Here is a 22977-nt window from a genome sequence, read left to right as displayed (position 1 = left end):
CAGAGGTGGGATTTGAACCCAGGTTCTCAGCCCTTTTGCACCACATTGACTCCCACATTGACTCCTTGTTGAATAAAATTCAGTTGGGTTCTAAAACATGGTTCCTGCATCTCCTTTTGAGCTTTCAGTATGAGTTGTGCAGTGGATAGAGCACCAGCCTTGGTGTCGGGAAGGCCCGAGTTCAAATCTGGCCTCGGATACTTGCTAGCTGTGGGACCCTGGGCAAGTCACTTAACCTCTGTCTGCCTCAGTTTCTTCATCTGTAAACTTGGGATAGTAATGGCACCTACCTCCTGGGTCACTGGGTGGATCAAATGAGATTATATTGTAAAGCATTTAGTGCTTGGTACACAGTAGGTACTTAATAAATGCTTGCTCTATTCCATTCCATGAAGAGATGAACTGTTTACAATGATGACTTCAATACAAGTCAAGCTACTCCCTGTGCTCTTGGTGCATGATAGGACCAAGTGCTCTGGGAGCTCAGAGAGGGGAAAAAACACGTTTGGGGCGATGGTCAGTTGTCATTGCCAGGAGAGCCTGGCGTCTGGGCTCAGCCTGGGAGGTTGGAAGGACTGATGGTTGGAAATTGGGGGTGGGGTGCCGGGTTGTGGGGAAGCAGCCCTGGCAAGAGTAGGAAAACAATCCTTCTTTGGTTCAACAAACATTTATTAAACACCTACTGTGTGCCCAGCACTGTTAGGAAGCAGGGATGACCATGAGGCCATCTCTGTCTTCAGGGAGGAACCATTCTCCTGGGGAGGGGGCATGGTGGGGGGAAGGGTCTGAAAATGTGCTCAGAAGGAACACTGGGTGTGGAGACACAAGGCCTGGGTCCTAATTATATCTGTTACTTACTGCCCCTGTGGCATTGGACAAGTCATGTCGTGATGTAACCAACACTTATATGGGGTATGAATCCATACACACATGATCTATGGACAACAGCTCTGTGAACCAGATACAACTGGCTTTATGACCCCCACTTGACAGATGAGAAACTGAGGCCAGAGAAGCTACATGACTGCACTTACTATGATTATAAAGTCCTTGAAAGTGAGATTTGAACCCAGGGCTTCCTGACTACAACTATAGCACTTCTCCCATGATACCACTCTTCCCCTTTCTATTTCTGGGCCTCAGTTTCCCCATCTGTAAAATGAGGCAGTTGGGATGGGTGACCTCTAAGGCCCCTTCAGTTCCAAGGCTGGGGTTTTGTACGTGATGGAGTGGTGATCAATGGGGTTAGAGGCAGGTTCCTACACAGCAATAACAATAAAAACACACAGTTCTCCTAAGCCCATTACCTCCATTATCTGATCCAATCTTCACAATGACTCTGTGAGGTAGCTGCCAGAACTAGCTTCACTTTACAGATGAGAAAACTGGTTAAGTGAATTATCCAGGCTCACGCAGCATGTAAGCACATGAGACACAATTTGAACCTTCACTGCCTCATGGATGGACTCCCAGTTCTGCCACTCTACACTCTATGGTCCCTCCCAGATTGGACGCTGCACGCTCCAAAGCCCCTCCCAGCTCTGACACTGCATGTTCTGAGGTTCCTCCCAGCTCTGACATTCTGTGTCCTAACGTCCTTCTGCATTCTAATATGCTCTGCAGCTTTAAGCCAGCTTTAAACCCACGATGCTTCAGCATCCTTTCTGCTCCATCCTATCCTTCCACCTCTTCCACTTATATTTTTGTGCCTTGAAATTGAGACGACCCCACTTGCCACTCAACTTCCTTATTGGACCCTTAGCCAAGACGATAATGGAAAATGTTTCCCAAGATCATCCCAGGAGGAAAAGGTTCTGAGGCATCAGAGAGCCACCAGTGGGATGTACCCAGGTCCTTGCTAGCAAGACTTTGCCTTCAAAGAAGATGCTAGGAGTGTCTCTGTAAAGTAAGCCATGAGCAGGCAGCTAGGTGGCACAGTGGATAAAGCACCAGCCCTGGATTCAGGAGGACCTGAGTTCAAATATGACCTAAGACACTTGACACTTACTAGCTGTGCGACCCTGGGCAAGTCACTTAACCCTCATTGCCCCGCAAAAAAAAAAAAAAGTAAGCCATGAGCCCCACAGGGCACAGTAAAGCTGCTTAAAGTCAGGTGTGGGCTGGGAATCTGGATTTCCAGTATGGTAATTCCCATAGTCCAAAATCAAGTGTGAAAGTGCCTCATTTGTACCACACATTGTGCCATGTGCTGGGAATATAAAGAAAAAAAGTCTAAGTAGTCCTCCCTGCTCTCATGGGGCTTATATTCAAATGGGGTGTGGGGAGGGGAGACTGGAAAGCATCACTGAAAACGAGGATGGGACCTGAATGGGTCTCACCTGGTCACCTGTGAGCAGAGGAGAAAAGTCAGGGCCACATAAGGGATCTGACAAAGAAGTGCTATTGAGGGTGGAGACTGAGTCTGGGAAGCCCTCAATGCACTTATGATCTGGTTAAACGCATTGCCCTGGGGCAGCGGGGGTTCTCCGACCCAAGCCATCAGGATGACTTAGCAGATCTCTGGAAAGTTCACTGCCTTGTCAGGGCCAAGTGCTTAGGTCTTGGGCTGTCCTGGTGTTTCACTGTGGACCCAAGTCCCTCCATTGGGATACTGGGAAAATGCTTGATCTTACTAAATATTTCACCCTGTAATAAAGAAGATGCTTCCTCACTGTTTCTGCCAATAAGCAGTGACACACTGGCTCCCATGTCGAGCGCAGTGCAAAGTGCTGATGGTGGCGCATATACTGACCTGCTTGCCGGATGGGGCCGCTGTCGATGCTACCGCCAAAGCCCGGTTTGTCACAAAATGGTGGAGCCCAGTCGGCCTCACAGTGACAATTCTTGTTACTGTTGCAAACCTGCCAAATAAAATGAGAGAAGTAAAGATACAGTCCTGTCAGACTGCCCAGGTTTGGAATCCTCCCACATCAAACCCCAGAGTGGGAAGGTACCACGGAGGCCCCTAGTCCAACCTGCATCTAACCAAGGATGTCCTCTATAGGCCTAGTCTTTGCTGGATGACCTCTAAAGATGGAAAGCTCACTACCTCACTTTGAGATAGCTCTGATTTTTTTGAAGCACATAAAAACATCAATGCATTTCTTGGGAATGTCCACTTAGAGTTCCCAATTCTACTGTGGGTGACTAAACAGAACAAATCTGGGGCAAGGCACTTAAGTCTTCTGCCTCAGTTTACATTCCTGTAAAATGAGAGGATTGGACATCATGGCCTCTAAGATCCTTTCTTGCTCTAAATCTATGATCCTATAAGTCATACACATATGTCCATCATATATGTATATGTATGAATTTTGTAAAGCTGTTTCCCCACTAAGATGCATGAATTCCTCATTTTATTGTTAGGGGAAAATTCTGACTACAGCATTACCAGAAGCACAAAAAGTCCAGCCATAGTGTCCAGACCACACATCAGCAAGAGTGGTTTCACAGTGAGACCATTCACAGCACTTAGCACAGTGCTTGGCACATAGTAGGTGCTTATTAAATGTTTATTTATTGACTGACATGAATGTAAACTGAACCATCTTGTCAGTGTTAGATACTGTCGGTAGGGATCATTCATTCTTCCACACGACTGAGATATGATCGCTCAACATCAATAATTCAACAAGCATTTATTAAGTAATAAAAGCTAACGTTTACATAGTGCTTTAAGGTTTGTAAAGTGTTCTACAAATATTATCTCAATTGATTCTCACAGCAACCCTGGGAGTTAGGTTCTATTATTATCACCCCCATTTTATAAATGAGGAAACTGAGGTGCCATGGTAGGCTGTGGGGATTTAAAGACAGAAATGAATTAGTCCCTTTTCTTAAGAACACTGGACTTTGGGTAAGAAAGACTTAAGTTCTTATTCTGTCTGAGACCTTTGTTATCTGTGTGATCCTGGGTAAGTCACTTTAACTTTTTTAAGCCTCAGATAAAGACCTCTAAGATCTCTCTCAGATCTAAATCTACGATCCTATGATTTTTGCTAAGAGGATTACTTTCTCTTGGTGGGGTTTGGGAAAGAGTGTTAGAGCCAGGTCAGTACAGCTGATTCTTAAATTTTCATTGAGAGCATCTACACCCTATAAATCTGTAAATGCTATAAATCAGGGCTAGGTTTATTTTTTGTTAATTTTTTACACTTAAGAAAGTGATAGTGAAAATGTCAATAATGAAGATTAAATATAAAAGGCACTGTGCTATATCTCCCTGCCACCTTCAGCCCAGAGAGCTGGTTGTTAAACATTTCCCAGCACACCACTGTTTGGGGGCAGAAAGGGAAGGGAGATAGAAAATATACACAGATAAGTATAAGATCATCTGAAGTAAGGTTCACCATAGGGGAACACCTGGACTGAGTCTTGAAGGAAGGAATTGTGATTGTACCTGGATCTGCACCAGTGTACAACAGACTCTTTGGTGAATTAACTTTTATAAGACTTTTCTGAAAATAATAAGAATGTCTTAGAATTGATTATGGTGATGAAGATGTCCCATCTCCTGACATCAGTGTCGTATGATATTTTTGCTCCAGAGAAGAGTGGCATCATTGGTCTTGGAGCTAGAAGGGACTTCAAGGCATCATTGAATCCAATCTATAATTAGTTCCATTTTAAATGATGGTGGGATTGGCATTGTTACATACTTTACTTGTCTTCATAGTGCATAGCTTAGCCTGAGACTGCATCTCTCAGAGAAAAAGATAATTCTACTGACCTTCCCCCAGAGATACACTCTCTCCCTCTATTTCTCCTGCAACCAAGAGAAGGCATTTGGCCAGATGGCAGACTAAGGTTAGGGAATGCCCTCTGTGTCCCTGAGGGATGCTACTGGTCAGCTTGATGCCATGAGCACAGTGCTCTGACCAGTCCACAGTTAAGATCTTTAATTATTCATGGAGCCCCAGATCTGACAAAAGAGGGGTGGGGAAATGAGCCTTGGATTCTTAGTTCCATAGAGAATGGTGATGGCAGGAGGGGATTGAAAGATTGTCACTACTTGAAACATCCTGGAATGGGCGATGAAGGAGAGGAAAGAAACCTGGGAATGTGAGGTACCTTGGGTTTCAGAGGGTTCAGGAGAAAGATAGGAGCCTGTGGCCCAAAATTTTCCAGGAAAATTTAGTCCAGGAGGATGGGAGGCTTTCAGGAAGGAAATTCTGAAGGCACAAAGGGAAACGATTCTTCTGCCAAGGAGGAAAAGAAGAGTTTTCTAGCGAGATTGATGTGGATGCACAGGGAGCTCACTCGCCAACTTAGACGAGAAAAAAAGGAAAGCAGGTGCCAGAGGCTTTGGGAGGTGACAGTCCTGCCCTGGCCAAGCCACACATGATGCTTGTCCAGAGAAGGGTCAACAGGGTAGGGAAGGCACTGGTTATATAGCATCTGAGAATGCATTTAGAAAACTGGCCATGTTCAGACTAGAGAAAACAAGACATGATGGGTGCCTTGCAGGAGCTGAAGGTCTGTCACTTGTTAAGTGTCTAGAAGGGCCCCAGGAGGTCGTGAAGCCCAACTCCCTCATTTTATAGATGAAGAGACTGAGGGCCAAAGAGTTTAAGTGACTTGGACAAGGTCACACCATAGTAGAAGCAGGCCCTTTGACTCTAAATCCCAAATTCTTTCCTCCATTCCACAATGCCTCCCTTGTTCATAGCCACAGGACTAAACTGGGGACAATGGGAAGAAGTTAGAAAAAAGGCAGATTCAGGCTCCAGGTCAGAAAACTGTCCTGACAATGAGAACTGCTCCTAGGGGGAATGGGCTGGCTTGGGCTAGGAGGGGTTCCCTTCTGTTGGATGATGACTTTCTTGGGGTATGCAAAGGGGATTCTGGGTCATGTCTGAGCTGGACGAGCTGGTCCCTGAGCTCTCTCTCAGCTCTGAGATTGTATGATTCAGTTACTAGGATTCAAGAGATTGGGGGTCTGGTTCCTATTTTGCCTGTAACTCGAGGTGTGATCTCAGGTGAGTTGCTTTCTCTATCTGGGACTCAGTTTCCTAATATGTAAAACGAGTTATGATCTCTAAGAGACCCTACAGTTCAAAAAAACCCTAGTATTTTATAAAAACCTTCCAGTTTTATAAAACCCATGGCTTGTCTCTGAGTATACAAGAAAGACACTGCAATTTTTTGCAATTATTTTACAATGAAAAGAAGTCACATTTTCCATGGGAATTATTGGCAAAGGTCTCCATGTCTCTAAACAGAACTTGGGGCATGATTTCTGTAGCATACATTTCTGAGAAAGCAATGAACACTAGCATGGCAAATCAAGATTAATATGGCCTAGCTGGATACACTTAAGCTCATCATGAAAAATGAATTATGTTTTCAACAATTAATGTCATTTTTTTTCCTCTCGAAGTTCTGTAGGCTGAAATCACTAACTCCCCTTGCTCCAATCCGTTGACTGTCCCACAAAGTAGGGTTGCCAGGGGCTTCTTCTGAAAACCAGAGGAATCCTTTTAGAAATATTTCAATTTTGACACATCGTGACAGGTTGTGCCTGCAAGAAACAGTTCTGTTTGAAATGTTAATGGGAAACTCTTGGTGAAGGATGGTTAGTCTTAAAATCGTTTTGATGATGACAAAAATCCTCTTCTCTATCACTGATTGTTAATTTAAAAGATAATTACTTCTCAATCAGATTTTTCTTTATTAAATAAAAATCACATTTTATTTCTGATATGATATAAAGGTCATGAAAAATTAATATCTTTGGGGAAAAATATTGAAGAGACACTAGCTGGCTCATTATTAGAAGAAATTCTAGACCCAAAGCTTTGACACACTGATGCCTCATTGCTCAGCTGGGTGTTGACTGAAGATACTTACTCCACGCCCATGGCACTTTGTGGCACATTCATGGACACCAAATACGCTGATATTCTGGCATCGGCGATTGAGGCAGAGCTGGAGAGAACGAACAAAGGACACAAGGAGACATTTTTTGAGACATGGATGTCAGTAATACACAAGCACATGCCCATGTGCCAAAAGACTGAGAGAGAAGGCTGTGGTCATCTCCATCTTCCTTCTCTGCTCTCTTAATCAGATCAGAGGATCTGTCTCAGCTGGAAGGACCTCAGAGGCCAGCCAATCCACCTTGGGCCTGACCAAGAACCTTCTCAAGAATGTTCTTGCTTGGGAGAGGAAGCTACCAGCTCCACAGGAAGCCCATGCCAGTGGGGGATGCTCTCATTGTTGGGAAGGTTTTCCTGACATTACATTTGCCCCTTCTCCAATTACACTCCTTGCTCCTGGTCCTGCCTCTGGAGCCAAGCAGGACAAGGCCCAGCCAGGACACAGGACAAGCCCTCAGGTAGCGAGACACTTGGAGCCTCAGTTCCTTGAGTCTTCTCTTCTCCAAGTCTACACTTGCCCAGATCCTTTGAGTGATAATTTCAGGACAAAGCTGTCTTCCTCTGGATACACCACAGCTAAGTACGTGGTCTAATCATGCCTGTATGACCTTGGACGAGTCACATTATTCCCTCATCTGTAAGAAAAGGGAGTTTGACTGGATGGCCTCCTCCCCCTCTGGATCTGTGGCCCTTTGATGTGGATTCTTAGTCATTCTTAAGAGATAAAGAGCATCTCAAATCAGAGGGTCCATTCAGTCATTAACCAGAATGTAGTGGACAGAGCACTGGATTTGCAATCAGGAAGATGTGACACAAACTTCGTGATCCTGGGCAAGTCACTTTCCTGTGTCTGCCTTAATCTCTTTCTCTATAAAATGGGGCTAATAATAGCCCCTACCTTATAGGGGTACTGAGGGCCCATTGAGGCATATACATACAAGTAATGTAAGGTTATGTGCTTTGAAAACATTAATCACCATTTTGTATTATGTTGTTACTTCTTATTACTCCTTTTTTTCCAAGTGAAACAGGGTGGGCACTTTGACCTCAGCCACAGCCCAGTTGAGCGGAAACCATTTCCCTGCATTTATTATTTCTTTGTTTGCTGATCAAATCCTTGGTAAAACACACTCTTGTGGTTCCCAAGATTCCGTTCCCTCCTCCCAAAGGTGGAGAAGAAACTCCCGGCCCAGGGGGCCAGGCCCATTAGGAGACAGAACAAATGAGCCTGAGTCCAAGGAACAACCGTCCACTTTAAGCATGTGACGGTTCAACCCCAAGCAAATCTTCCATCGCATGACCGTTTCCTTCACAGAGTTCTCTTCCTCCAACCACAGCAGCTGAAGCTAAGGCAAGAATGGCAGCCTCTTAGAAACACACTCTGCATCCACCCCGCCCCTGCTGCCTGTTTGCTAGACTCTACCTCTCACCTCGGCACTTCTGCTGTCTCCCACACCCCAAGCGCTCTCCTCCTACCACCCGTCTCCTGGAGTCCCTCGATCCCTCCCTGCAAGCATCAGTTCAGGGCTCAATGGCTAAATGAGGCCCTTTCTAATCCCATCTGATGGGGGTCCTTCTCCAGCAGAAATGGCTCTGTGTGTGTGTGTGTGTGTGTGTTTGTCTGTCTGTTTGTCTGTCTATCTATGTACTTATGCATCTAGGTATCTATCTAGGTATCTATGTATGTCTGTATGTATCTATCCATCCATTCATCCATCTATCTATCTATCTATCTATCTATCTATCTATCTATCTATCTATCTATCTATCATCTATCTATCTATCCATCCATCCATCCATCCATGTATGTATCTATCCATCTATCCATCCATCCATCTATCCATCCATCCATCCATCTATGTATGTATGTATCTATCCATTTATCTATCCATCCATCTATCTATCTATCTATCTATCTATCTATCTATCTATCTATCTATCTATCTATCTATCTATCTATCTATCTCTGTCTGTCTGTCTGTCCGTCCGTCCGTCTGTCTATCTATCTAATCTATCCCTCTCTCTCACACACACATATGTATATATACTTTGTTATACACACCCTCCCCACCAACTCTTGGCACATAATAGGTATTTCACAATAGAAATCATTGGGGAAGTGAATCTAATCGAAGTAGCCTCATGTGGAGACTGCACACCCTGGCCTCTGAGAATTTGCAAGGGAAGTTAATGGGGGTGATCGTTTCCAGGACAAGCTGATAATTAGTAAAAAAAACCCAAATCAAACAAAAGCCCCCAATATTTTTCTGGCCTACCCAAATGTGTAGCAGTCACAATGAGGATGATTCTGCCAAAGAAAAGCAAACTATGTGTCTGAGTGGGAGAGGTGGAGGCCACAGGCACTGCATGTCCTGATTACAGCCCAAATTAACTGTGTCTCTTTCAGGGGACGAGGCTTGAGTCTGGAAGCTCACACGGTACACATTGACATGCAGAACCTCCAATATAAATATTTCAAGTCCTCAGCCAAAGTAGGACACACCATCTCCTCAGGGGAAAGGATTAGTCTGTGTGGAGGAGCGAGATATTGGTTGGCATTGTATGCTTTTAGTAGTGAAGAGGTGTTGGGTCCCCATCCCATGCTGGCAACAGGATATTAGTGAAGGCCTTGACAACTGTTTTGCGGGTGAAAAGCTGGGGCTTCTCAAGCATGGGGGTGTTCACTGATCCCAACTGTCTTGATGAAAATTTTTTTAAAGCCTCTGGACTGTTCTGAGACATTTCATGAGCTTATTGTCATTTGCTCTGGTTTATGTGGAAGTGAAGTCAAAGATTAGTTACAATGAGATATACATATGTACTTAATTTCTTCGACCTAAAATATCTTTTGGTGTTGTTATTTTTTCCCAGCCCCATCTTAGATCTTACTCCTGCTTCTGCAGCCAACCCTACGTGTTCATATCTTTTCCTGGGCCCCCTTTTCCTTACCCCGTGGAGCCACAGAGATCAGACGGAAAGCTCCCCATCTTTGTTCAAAGCTGTTGTACCCAGAGTGCAGTGGAGAGAGTCCAGTTAGGGAGACCAGGGTTCAGTTTCAGGGAGCCCTTTCAGGAAGCTCAAGTGCCCCTTCCACAGCACACCTGTCCTGACCTCCCCAATGGTTAGTGGCACCCCTGCAAGAAAGTAAGGAGGGCATGCAGCATGTAGGGTGGCTGTCCCCTGGGCCACCTTTGGAGGACATGGGTAGGAATGACATAGGATGGCCGGCATCACTCAAAAGGAACTTCTAAACCATGAGGTCATGGACGCATTGGAGCAGCCCCTGAAGAGACCACTTTGTCAAGATTTCTTGTTTACTCATTAGTGCACATGTTCTACCTCCATAGTAGAATGTAAGCTTCTTGTGGGTAGGCACTGGTTCAGTTTTTGTCTCTGTACTTTCCAGGACCTCGCACAGAGTAGGTGCCCAATAAAATCTTACTGAATGCATCGCGGATGAGTCTCAATCTGGGCCACTTGGAGGAGATGCATCTGAATTCCCATACCAACAGAAGCACAGGAACATGACACGGTGATCTACAGGCAGAAGTAAACAATGTGCTTTCAGCTTCACAAGATTTAATAAAGACCACCTTCCCGGTTACAGGAATGGTGTTTTTAGATGCGAAAAGGACTGAGGAGATCATCGGAAGCCCATAGAAGTCCATAACTCCTTGGCCACTTTGTTCCTGTTCAAAGAGCTGCACGGCATCCCCTTCCCGAAGAGTTGGGTTTAGAGAAAGGCATTTTAAGTAAGTGGATTGTTTTGAATCAACTATTTTCAGACTTCCACTTACTGGTGTGTATGTATATGTGTGTGTATGTGTGTGTGTGTGCATGTGTATGTGTGTATATATGTGTGTATGCTTGTGTGTGTGTGTGTGTGTGTGTGTGTGTTGAGGGGAGGTGTGTAGGAGGTGAGGATCTTAATTCCAAAATGAGTCCATCTTTCCTGGGAAAACAATCTAGTTATTCTGGGATTTTTGGAATCAAGATGATGGGCTGTCTTTGATGGCAGACCAGCCATAAATGGCGGGCTAGTGACTGGACTTGGTCATTTCTGAAGCTCATGATGTGATGTGAGTAGGACAGTGGTTAGTGTACCCCCTCTTTGGATGAAGCAAGTGAGGCCCAGCTTGACCACATGACTGTCCTAAGGTCACACAGTGAAGGAGAGGATAAGAACCCAAACATAAAATTTTCTGATTTTGAGCCCAGGGTTCTCGCCATTCCATTCTGCTGCCTCTCATCCATCCTTCATTATTAACCACATAACAAAATAATTAATGATCCTAATTACAATTTCATTTCTCCTGGAGGTGAGCGTCTAAGTCTTACTTTGCCATCTTCACATTTCGTGCCAGCTAGCACAAGCCCAGGGTCTGGCAGGTCATCTCCCAGGTACACATGGGTACCACGGCACAGAATCTTGCCTCCTTCCTGCAGGGGGATGTTGGTTTCTATGGAAACAGCATTGGTACCAATGACGGGTCGACTGGCTCCTCCTTGGCACTGGATTTTCCCACATTTAGCATCTCTGGGAAAGGGGAGACAGAATCACACACAGCCCTCAGAAAGGACTACCCTTAAAACAGCCATGATCTCTCTGGGACGGTCAGAGTTCCCTCATCTGAAGCCCCTACCTCATGACCTACCTCATTTCACACTTTTCGAAGGAGCTCTTGGAGTCCTTGCCACAGTTTCCATAGGGATCTCCGGCAGAGTTGACTCTCTCAAAGCAGATCCCGGGGGCAGGTTTAGCGCCTGAAACCAAAGCAAATCAGCACTTTCATCTCCTGCAAATGTTTTTAATAATTTCCTTTGAGCTGGTTCGGGCTTTTTAGGTGAAGGCAAGCTGGACTCTGCATACCGAGAAATCCGATCCCACATCTGGCCCTTCTCTGAATACTAACTGGGCCTGCCCAACCCCAGGATTTCCACTGGTTTGCAGTGTCTCTTAAATCCGTTGACCGAAAGGCAGCTCAGGGTTCATTTCTCTCCTGGGGAGAGGCTGGGGATCGGGCGGCGAGAGGCTGGGGATCGGGCGGCTAGCGCCTGGGGACTCCTTGGGGATGTGCGTGACTGATTTTCTGCCAAACCTGATCGAGGTGCAAAGGACACGGCCAGAAGACTTACTTCCTTGAGCCCTGGCCCACTCAACTCCGGGGAGGAAAGACCCCAGAAGAGCAACATGACTCATGCTTGGACGTGAGGAGCGAAGGCCATGGGGGTGTCTCATAAAACACTCTCATTTCCCTTCATTCCCAGGAACATCAGTTGGCTGGAACTCCAGCTTATTTTACAAGGGAGGGAGGAACCACAGAGGCTGCGGGGGCCTCTCACCCAAGAACAGCCCCCTCAGGGCTGACAACCAAGGCCCCAAATGGTTTGGCAGCCAGAGAGATCCCCAAAGTGTCACACAAACATGTTCCTTTCTCTGGCCAGAGAAAGGCAAGGTGAGCAGCCGATGGAGTATCTGTCCTGGTAGGGTTTTAGGGTGATCTCCAATCATGGGCTCACCAAGCTCCGCTTTGTGAAGATCTCATGAGAAAATCAGGAAAAAGTTCCCGTTTTCTTAGAGAATAAATGTTGCTGTGATTCAAACCAGTTGCTGCGAGGGTGTGCATCTTTCCCCAGGAATGCTGGGATTACAGTTCCAATTAATTACAAGCATTTCACACTCAGAAGCCTGACTAATAGAATCTCCTTCACTGAAAAGAAAGCTAATAATATTGCTGGCCAAATGTGGAGCTTGAAAAGAAGCTGAGGAAACAGTCCCTTTCTTTGCCTAACATTTTATGCCCTAAAATTAGAAGTCTTGGGAAACCAGGGCACCAAGAATTAAAATTGATTTTCAAAACTCTATAAATAAGCCCTGTTGCAAATGGAATTTCTTTAAGCTGGGAAAATCTTTGGATTTCAACAATTTTCGGCTCTGTCTTTGGGAACCCATAGGTATCTCCAAGACTGAGCTTAAGTCCCATTTTCTACACACATCCTTCCTGATTCCCCCAGGGCTTCATTCCTTACTTGTTACTATTTTTTGTTTGTTCATCTATGTATCAGTGAATTGACCAGCATTTATTAAGCATGGTTTGGTTTAATCGATAGTGGACTAGCCTCTGAGTCAGGAAGCCCAGGGTTCAAGTTTTACTTCTGTCATGCTGGCTATGTGACCTTGGACAAGTCCCTTCACCTCTCAAGGCCCCAAACAACTCTCAAAGACTGTAAATCACAGAGGAGGTGCAGATTTGCATTGTAGAAAGAGGAAACCTCACTGAGAACTCCCTGATCCTAATGAAATCACACCCTCCTCTCCCTCTTCCATAAATATACCTGGTACAGGACTGAGTGCTGAGGTCACAAAGACAAAAATGAAATTATCCCTTTGTGTTAATGATGCACTCATGAAATAATCCATTTTTACTAAATATGACTGCTATCACCACCATCATCACCACCACCATCACCACCACCACCACCAGCAACACCATCATTGTCACCACCATCATCACCACCACCATCACCACCACCACATCACCATCATCACCACCACCATCACCACCATCATCATCACCATCACCACCACCACCATCACCACCACCACTACTGTCACCATCACCATCACCACCACCATCACCACCACCACCACCATCACCACCACCACTACTGTCACCATCACCACCACCATCACCATCACCACCACCATCACCACCACCACCACCATCACCACCATCATCACCACAACCACCACCATCATCACCACCACCATCACCATCACCATCACCACTACCACCATCACCATCACCACCACCACCATCACCACTACCACCATCATTGTCACCACCACATCACCATCACCATCACCACCACCACCATCACCACCATCATCATCACCAGCAACACCACCACCATCACCACCATCATCATCACCACCACCACCAGCATCATCATCATCGTCTTCACCACCACCAATACCATCACCACCACCATCACTGTCACCACCATCATCACCATCACTGTCACCATCACCACCATCATCATCTCAGGATCTATGGGAAATTGAATCAAAGAACCGTTTGAAGGCTATGGGCAAATAGTATGCTGACTGGGCATTTTCACAACTGCTCCCCATGGCTTCCTTGGCTTCCTCCATGTCAGAGTCTTTCCTCATTCCTGGAGCTCTCTCCCTCCTCATCTCCTTCTCAGCCCAAATGCCATTTTCTGCAAGAAACCTTTTCCTGGTCCTCCTTAATCTTAATGCCTTCTCTCTGAGACCACTCCCAATTTATCCTGTGTATATCTTGTTTGTTCAAAATCATTCATGTTATCTCACCCATTAGACAATGAGATCATTGAGAGTAAGGACTAATTTTTGCCTTTTGGTATCCCTGGTGCTTAGCACAGGGCCTAGCACATTACAGGTACTTAATAAATCTAATTGACTGACTGACTGACTGACTAATGGAGGTTTAAAGTCCATGGGGGTGAATTGCACATATCTGATTGCTTAGCACCTTGGAGGGAGGAAGGGGAGGGAGGGAAGGATTGATAAAATTTGGAACTCAAAACTATAAATAAAAATGTTCATGATTTAAAAAATAAATGCATAAAGAAAGAAGGTATGAACAACAACAAAAAAAAGAAGTCCATGGGGTTGAAGAGAGAGCAGAAGTATAGCCTACTGAGATTGGCTGACCAGAGACAGATGTTTTACAGTTGAGGTGGGGAGCTGATTTATGGGAAGGAAAGTTCTGATGCTGGGAGCTGATTACAGATGAGGATGTTATAGCCCAAGGAGGGGAAGCCACTGGCCCAAGGTCATGTAGTTAGTAAATTTCAGGGCCAATATTCGAATGTAGGCCTTGTGAACCCAAGGTCATTGTCCATTCCATGATGCCTCATTGCTCTTCTGAACTTGATTGGGCCAACAGTTTGAAACAACTACCTGGGTCAGTCCCATAGCTTCTCTAGTCCCATTGTTTTCCCAATTGTTAGGGACATAAGGGGAAGGGAGACAAACAGGCATTGGGATGATCCACAAACTGGATAATCAGTCCCTAAATAATGGTATTGATTGTATTGTTGAGCCTGCCTAATTCAGGGTGGTTAAAAGCCAATTTAATGTTATAGTCACTCTCTCCCAAACTCATTCCCTAAGATTAAACTGAGCTCACTCATTAGAAGGTCATTGAATCAACAAGGTGATATTCTTAGTTCAAGAAAAAAAAAGGCAGAAGAAATTTGATGAGCATTCTACTTTCCTTCTTGACTTCACACTGGAGAGGCAATTAACAGAACCGTGAGAACTGTGAGGTTAGTGAGCTCCAAACCTCTCTCACTTACTATTCTTTTTAGGTAAGAAGGAAGAATGGTCAGGAAGAGCCCTGGAGAGCAGGTTTGTGTGTATGAATGTGCATGTACATGTAAGTGTACACATACATATCCACACACACATGTGTAGGCATGTGTCTACAGTACATATGGGCAAGGTGCATTGCATGTGTGCATGTATACATGTGTGCAGCATGTATCTATGCAGTATGTATGTATGCGCTTGTGCACATGCATATGCATTTACACGTATTATATGTGTGATAGCACATCAACAAAAGAAGAGAGAATTCTGGGTGTAGAATCAGAGGAGCTAGGTGACTGATCCATAGGAAAGCCAAGGAGAAAGTTTCTAGGTCTTATACATAGAAAGGTCTGTTAACTCATGGATGCCACATCTCATGGCTTGTAGCCACCTGTGGACCTCTAGTCTTTTTCTTCTGTTTGGTCGTGACCTATCTTTCCCTATGCTGGGCTTGCATGTACCTAAAGGGGACAACCTTAGTTTTTCTTAATAGATGAACTCTGTGTTCATGGGGCCATTTTGCTCCAACTTGTCAGAGTCTTAGCAAATTCAAACGGATTATTTTTAGGTTATGAACAACTCCATGGCTTGAGGTTGTATATTTCTGGTGTTGGTTTCTTGTCAGTCTTAGCTGGTGATTTCCTAGAAAACACGGGGTGTTTATCTCCATCAGTGCCGTGCCTAGAAGGTCCCACACATGGATGGAGTCTCAAGGTACTACCACCACTGCCCTAGGGCCTCTGGGCCAACTGCTGGTCCCCCTCCTCACTGGTCACTTCTTAGTCACCAGCAGGACAACAGCCCCTCCTCAGCCTCCTCTTCTCTCTAGTTTTCTTGCTGCTGCTCTCTCCTGGTTCTCCTCCTCCCTGTCTGGCTATTCCTTCTCATTCTCCTTTGCTGGATCCTCATCCTGCACACACCTGTCACCACGGGCATCTCCCCAGGGTCTGTCCTGGGCCCTCTTCTCTCTCTCTCTTCTCTCCCTTGTTGATCTATCTCATCAGCTCCCTCAAATGATCTTCTCTGTGAAGACGATCCCCAGGTCTATAGAGCCAGACCTAACTTCCCTCCCAAGCACTTACCTTCCATCACCAACTGCTTCTGATCTTAGAGACCCAGATGAGGAGTATTTAGTCTTTCTCCTATTCCTCAATAACAGCCTCCTCTGGTGACTCATCTCCTCATAACAGATTCAGAAGACGTTTTACTTTGTTTTTATTGTAGAGGGAAATTAAACCATGGCTTTCTCTTTCTTGTGTTCTTTCTCTTTTTTACTTGTGCTCTCTCTTTTCCTTTGGTTCTTTCCTTTCTCCTTTATTTTTGTCTCTTTTATTTTTTGTTCCTTTTTTGTCCTTCCTTCCTTCCTTCCTTCCTTCCTTCCTTCCTTCCTTCCTTCCTTCCTTCCTTCCTTCCTTCCTTCCTTCCTTCCTTCCTTCCTTCCTTCCCTCCCTCCCTCCTTCCTTCCTTCCTTCCTTTCTTCCCTTCCTCCTCTCTCTCTGTTCTAATTTCAGTTTGGCTACAAACTAGCTTTTTAACCTCGGGCATGATATTTCCCTTGTTTTTCCCCTGTCACATGAGGGTGGTTGACCTATATGACACCCAAGGTCCCTTCCCGTTCTACATGTACAATCCGATTTATCATCACTTCGGTAGAGAAACTGAAATAGGAGTTTCCCCCCTCATTTTCTAATACGGCAATGGTGGCAAAAAGCCATGTGGAAGTCTTCCAATGGGCTTGAAACTCCTGGAAGTGGACAAGTCAAACTGATTACACTTTGGTATGGAAAATGGTAGCCTCCGGCTCCTGTAATTAACCTCTGCCCACCTTGTTCACATAAGCTTCCCTCCCCTCCCCCTTATACTTATACTTTTACTTCTAAACCCCCTGTAAATGGATCAGCCCATTGCTTTTCTTAGATGGGCCAAAAAGATTGGGCTTTCAGCAGCTTCAGCTCTGTGATCTCCTTTGCCTAAAAAACCCCCTCGAGATCACGCACTACGAGGATGAGGTGGATCCTGGCAGGGTAGAGGGAAGGGGGAGAGGTGGGGAAGGAGAAAGGAGGAGGGAAAGGCACTGATTTCCACTCAGGGTTTAATAAAACACAAAAGTTGTGACCAAATCAAGTAGAGAGAAAAGGTCAGGCTTGGCAATAAGGATGCTGGCTTTAGGGAATGAGAAAGGACAAGTGTCAGAAAGAAATGAGGCACAAGGAGGAGGAGGAGGAGAGAAGACGAAGATTTAAGCACTTGGCCTAGGAGTTGAAACCCAAGCACTCAGCCCCAAGGGTTGAGAAGCAGGCCCAACACACTGAAAAATAACAGATCTGGGGGCTTTACAGCATTCAAAAAACTTTATCCATATTTTCTCACTTCTCCACCAAACCCTTGTCAGACAAGGAAGCTGAGGCCCAGAGGTGTAGAAACTTGTTCAGGGTCACACATCTGGGTGGGATTTGAACTCAGGTCCTCCTGCCTCTTAGTTCAGTTTTCTATCTACTACAGGCCTTGGGTGAAAATGGGCCAGGCTAGCCACAAAACCAGATTTAAAAGATAAGTCATATGTTTAAATGACCCAATTATTTTCAACTGTCTTGTTTATGTAAAAATCCTTTAAAAGGGGACTTTGGGCGTGCATCCAGTATCTCCTCACTTCTGGGCCATCAGCATCATTTTGTCACCACCAAACAAACCCATTCTGGGTCTGAACTACCCTTTATCCATCAGGCTACTTCATATGGACACTGGCTCCTTGTCTCGCCTGCTTGAACGTATGTATGCTCCTTGAGAGCAGGGACTGCTTTGTTCTTTATATCTGTACCCATAGAGCCTAGCACACAGGAGGAACTTAGCTGTTGTTTTGTCCTTCGTTCCCAAAGAGGACCATGATATTGAGAGGGGATGTCAGGACTTTCACTGAATTGGATTTAAGTGAGGGAGGGCTGGGAAAAGTCACCAACATCACTCTCTCCTCCAGAGACATCTGGGTCCAGTGGCAAGATAGACATCAGGATGACTGGAGATGGCTCTGGATGTTTAAGGCAATTGTGGTTAAGTGACTTGCCCAGGGTCACACAGCTAGTAAGTGTCTCAGGTCACATTTGAACTCAGGTCCTCCTGCCTCTAGGGCCAGTGCTCTATCCACTGTACCACCTAGGAACTTAGCAAATACTTGTTGGCTGATAAATTCCTTGAGTATCTATATTGTGCTAAGGCTTGCATTCATGCAGCAAGAAAGCAAAGAATGCCAGGCTTGGAATCAGGGGGCTTGGCTGAAATATCTGCGTGACCCTGGGCAAGTCATTTCCCTGCTCTCCAACTGCTTCCTTCTCTGTAAAATGGGAATGACACCTGTACTCCTAAACTTACAAGCTGTTGTTTTTTAAGTAACATATCCATGCAAGGGATTCTTCCACTCAGATGCTGCCGAACTAAACTTGGGGATTTCTTGATTCTATTTGTAAACACATGTTATCCCTCTCAGGAGGTTTCCATTTGTGCCAACCCCACATGATAGAAAGTGTGAGGATCAGGTTTGGACCTGGGTTTTTCTCTGTGTAAGGAGCTTCTAGTTTGGAGATTCCCTCCACTGATGCAGACTGGCGACTCCTCCATAACTTATAGTCTTAGAAAGTTGCACAGGGTACTGAGAGGTCAAACACGGTATTAAACGACAGCCAGGTGCTTCAACGGATAGATCGCCAGGCCTGGAGTCAGGAAGACCCGAGTTTAAATCAGCTTCAGATGCTTACTACCTATGTGACCCTGGCCAAGTCACTTAACCTCTATCTGCCCCAGTTTCTTCAACTGTGAAATGGGGATAATAACAGCACCTCCCCACCAGGGTTGTGATGAGGAAAAAATGAGATAATACTTGTGAAACACTTTGAAAATCTAAAAACCTCTATCCATGTTAACTATTCTCCTTGTTCTTGTTCTTGTAATTGTCTTTCTAGGAATCTTGGGTATCTTAATGAAATATCTCCCTGATAATTCACGCATGTTATTTTGAATGAGATTTATCTATAAATTCCTCCTGATTTTTGTTATTGCCATATAGAAATGCTGATAGTCTTTGTAGATTTATTTTTTTAGCTTTCTTTATTAAAGCAACTAATTATCTCGATCAGTTTGCTGATTTTGTAGAATCTTCTGAGTAAAATATCATGCTGTTTTCAAAGAAGGGTGATTTCACCCCTGCTTTGACAATATCTATGCCTTTAATTCTTCTTGTCTTATTGTTATGATTATCATTTATATGGCATTATTTGGAGTTTTTTTCTTTCTTTCTTTCTTTTTTTTTTTGGTGGGGCAATGAGGGTCAAGTGACTTGCCCAAGGTCACACAGCTAGTAAGTATCAAGTGTCTGAGGCTGGATTTGAACTCAGGTCCTCCTGAATCCAGGGCTGGTGCTTTATCTACTGTGCCACCTAGCTTCCCCCATTATTTGGAGTTTTTTGGAGTGATTGTGTCAGGAGCTCCCAGTGCTTACTGCTTTTCTTCTACCATCTTGGCCCCACTTCATGATTAGCATTTCTAGAACAATATCAAATCATGATGAGGAGAGAGAGCATCATTGCTCCTTTATTTATTGAGAAAGCTTCTAATGCTTCTCCGTTTAGTACCTCTTGGGTTTAGATGCATGTTTTTGCTCGTATTAGAAAATGGTCTTCCTAAGCCTAAGGGTTTTTGAGACAATCTATAGAAAGAGCTTAAACTATATACATACATACACACATATATCTTAAACTCGATATAACTGCTAATTAATTATTAAAACATAAGTCACATTATTTAATTATTTAAACATCAATTATTAATTGCTCTGAGCCCCCACTTAGGAGAATTCCTAACATTTGGGCAGAGGTTAGAGGCTGGACTCTTTTCCTAACTTTGCATTTATTTCTACCTCTAGTTAACCCCTGGCCTCTTTGTCATTGAAGTAAAGTTGGTTTACTGTAAATGTTTAGATTACATTACAGTGTCTGTGGAGAGGAAGGCAAGGAGAAATTGAGGAAAGAGCTGACTTTTGGGGGGACTTTCCCCAAACTAGGCCTTTTGCTCTGAGATGCTTGCAGAAATGATGGCAGTCCACCATGTTTGTTTCCCTTCTCTGCCTACCTCATCAGTGTGTGTTGGAATGTCATGCTTGCTCCAAATGAATGTGGTTCTATCTAGTTTGTTCATTTATAGAGGACCTTTGAGGGTGTGGTTGAGTTTCCTTGGCCTATATGAACACAATTCGTATGTTCTTATCAAAGGACTTTGCCACACTTTGTCTAAGACTCATGGGATTAATTTCGGGAGTATCTTATCATCTGCTTTAAATGAAAATCACTGAGTAAATCAATCTCCCCTTTCTCCCAAATAATATATGTACAAAGTAAAACCAAGGCTATGGAGGGAGGGGTGGAGGTGAGGTACTAGTAGCCAGGGGATCGGCAAAGGCCTCAAAAGAGTCGATATGTGTAAAAGCCTTTAGCGAGAAGGCCTCTGTGGCTCAGATTGACCCATGTGACTGAGTAGAAGACCATTTTAACTTTTCAGGGTGACTATGGTAGGAGCCCAGTTCTGGCCCTGTCCCCTCTGGGCTAGCTGAGAGTGCAGAGTTGGCAAGACTGAGGCTTCCTGTGAGGATGTACCCAGAAATACTATGTAACGGTCACATCCTGTCATTGGTCAACAACTGGAGATACCTCTGATGTCAAGAGGAAATGGAACAAGGTTTGGTGGATGCACATGGCTGAGCAGACTGAGTTCTTCTTGTTTCCTCTGATTGGAGGCCAGAGGACCAGAGGACCAGAGGAAAGTGAATCCTTGGGGATCATGGAGACTGAGGGAAGCTCTTAACCAGACTGAGCTCACACAGCTTGTCAGTAGCAAAGCTGAGATTCAGCAGTCCAGGCCCTGGACTGTTTCCAGAGAAATCACAGAATCACGAAATTTCTGAGTCACAAGGACCTTCAGGGGCCACTGAGTTCAAATGATTTCTCAAAATCCAGCCCTCCTGAGGTGCTCAGTTGACCTTTCTTGAAGTTTTTCAGTGAGGGGAGCCCAGCACCCCCTGAGCTTCACTCCGGGAGGCTCAGACTGTGAGAATTGGTCTTTTTGCCACATCCTTCTTATCTATCCCTCCTTGCTCTGCTCTCAGGGGTCAAAGAGAATGAATCTAAGCTCTTCTCCATAGCTCACCCTTTAGGTACTTGAAGAAGACTTTCCTCCTTCCTCTCTCTTCCCCTCCTCCAGTCTTCTCTTTTCTGAGCTAACTATGCCCATTTCTACAGCCTCATGAACTGGAGCCTTTTTGCCCCCTACCTCAGCTAATTCAGCCTTCCGACCCTCTGGGTCAATCCTGACTTGCAGATAGCTCACGGGCAATCCCCTCCCCCCCCAAGGCCTTTTGGTTCTCCCATCTTGAGAACGGTTGTCATTTAAAAAATGTCTGTGTCTCTGACAAGTTCAGGATCTGCAACCTCAGCGAGCTGGAACATTTTGCAAAATAGATCGACTTGCCAGATGCTGTCAGGAGAGTGTTTGGGATGAACAAGAGGAACGGGAAATGAAAGGAAATGGACCAAATCGTTGCAGAAAAGAAAAATGAGGATACGATCTTGGGGAAGGAGTGGCGATGTCAGCAGCCAGGGAAGATGGAGGAAAAGGCTTGGGGAAACAGACCTAGGAAGTGACTTGAGGGAATGGGACTAAGGGTCCATTGCTTTGGAAAGAATACAACTTATGAATTGAGTTCCAAGATGAAGGTCTTAGTCAAGGTATAAGGGTTTTAAAAACAATTCCCCTGGGTGAAGTCTGCCTAAAAACTTCACTGATTTAGGGCTCAAGGAACCAACAACTCCTGGGAAAAGCCACCCAGACAGCATAGGTTTTAATGACCGGAGGAGAAAGAAGGTGCTAAGGCCCTTCAAAAAAAAAGAAAAGCATGTCAAATGCAGACACACGGAAGCTCTTTCCCACTGCCCAGTCAGTTGCCACGGTAACACTGAAAAATGTGAGAATCCTGGAAAAACATAGATGGAAGCCCAGAACAAACTTCTTGTGATGGGCCCAACTTCCTGGGCCAGGCCCATCACTGGCTTCTGTATTCTCACAGCCCCATTAAAGACCTCCCTTTGTGCTAAGCACTCAGCAGGCGCTTAATAAATGCTTGTTGAATGGATGTGGCCAGGTAAGACTCAAGCCAAACAGGCTGGGATCACACAGTAAAATGTCCTGAATGTGGACAAGCCCTGAGGACAGCTGGGCCTCAGGGTTTGGTTGCCAGCAAAGACACTTACCTTGCACAAAGAACCAAAAGCCAGACCCTGGATTCCATACACACATACACACACACACACACACACACACACAGAGTCACACAGAGACACACACAGTCACACAGAGACACACATACTCACATGCATACACACACATACCACACACACATACTCACATACACATATGCGCACACACATACTCACAGGCATACACACACTCACATACCACACACAGACACACTCACAGACACACATACTCACATGCATACACACACATACCACAGACACACACACAGACATCCACACACTCACACACACTCACTGCCCCAATGATTTCCAACTTCCAGGAAAAGGCCTCCTCAGTGAGGCAGAACTCATGAGTGAGGAGTTGAGTCAGAGTGAGGGGAGGCCCGGTTTTTGCCATTAGTTCTTCCAGGGAAGTTACTTCCTCAGGAAAGGGATATGATCATGC

The 22977-nt window shown here is 45.0% G+C and overlaps 1 protein-coding gene across 1 annotated transcript in view; it reads right to left on the bottom strand.

The window, feature by feature from the left end:
• The window catches only part of ADAM12 (ADAM metallopeptidase domain 12), a 364014-nt gene that overhangs the window by 35612 nt on the left and 305425 nt on the right, over positions 1 to 22977 (bottom strand). The window contains exons 15-18 of the mRNA XM_043988643.1: positions 11534 to 11642; positions 11217 to 11415; positions 6850 to 6927; positions 2753 to 2861 (exon numbers count right to left, since the gene is read on the bottom strand). Coding sequence (XP_043844578.1) covers positions 2753 to 2861; positions 6850 to 6927; positions 11217 to 11415; positions 11534 to 11642 — 495 coding nt within the window. The remainder of the gene's footprint in view (positions 1 to 2752; positions 2862 to 6849; positions 6928 to 11216; positions 11416 to 11533; positions 11643 to 22977) is intronic.

The sequence above is a fragment of the Dromiciops gliroides genome, chromosome 2 (assembly GCF_019393635.1).
Source record: "Dromiciops gliroides isolate mDroGli1 chromosome 2, mDroGli1.pri, whole genome shotgun sequence".
Taxonomy (NCBI): Eukaryota; Metazoa; Chordata; class Mammalia; order Microbiotheria; family Microbiotheriidae; genus Dromiciops; species Dromiciops gliroides.
Note: the sequence above shows the minus strand (reverse complement) of the source record. Positions and strands in the feature narration are given on the sequence as shown.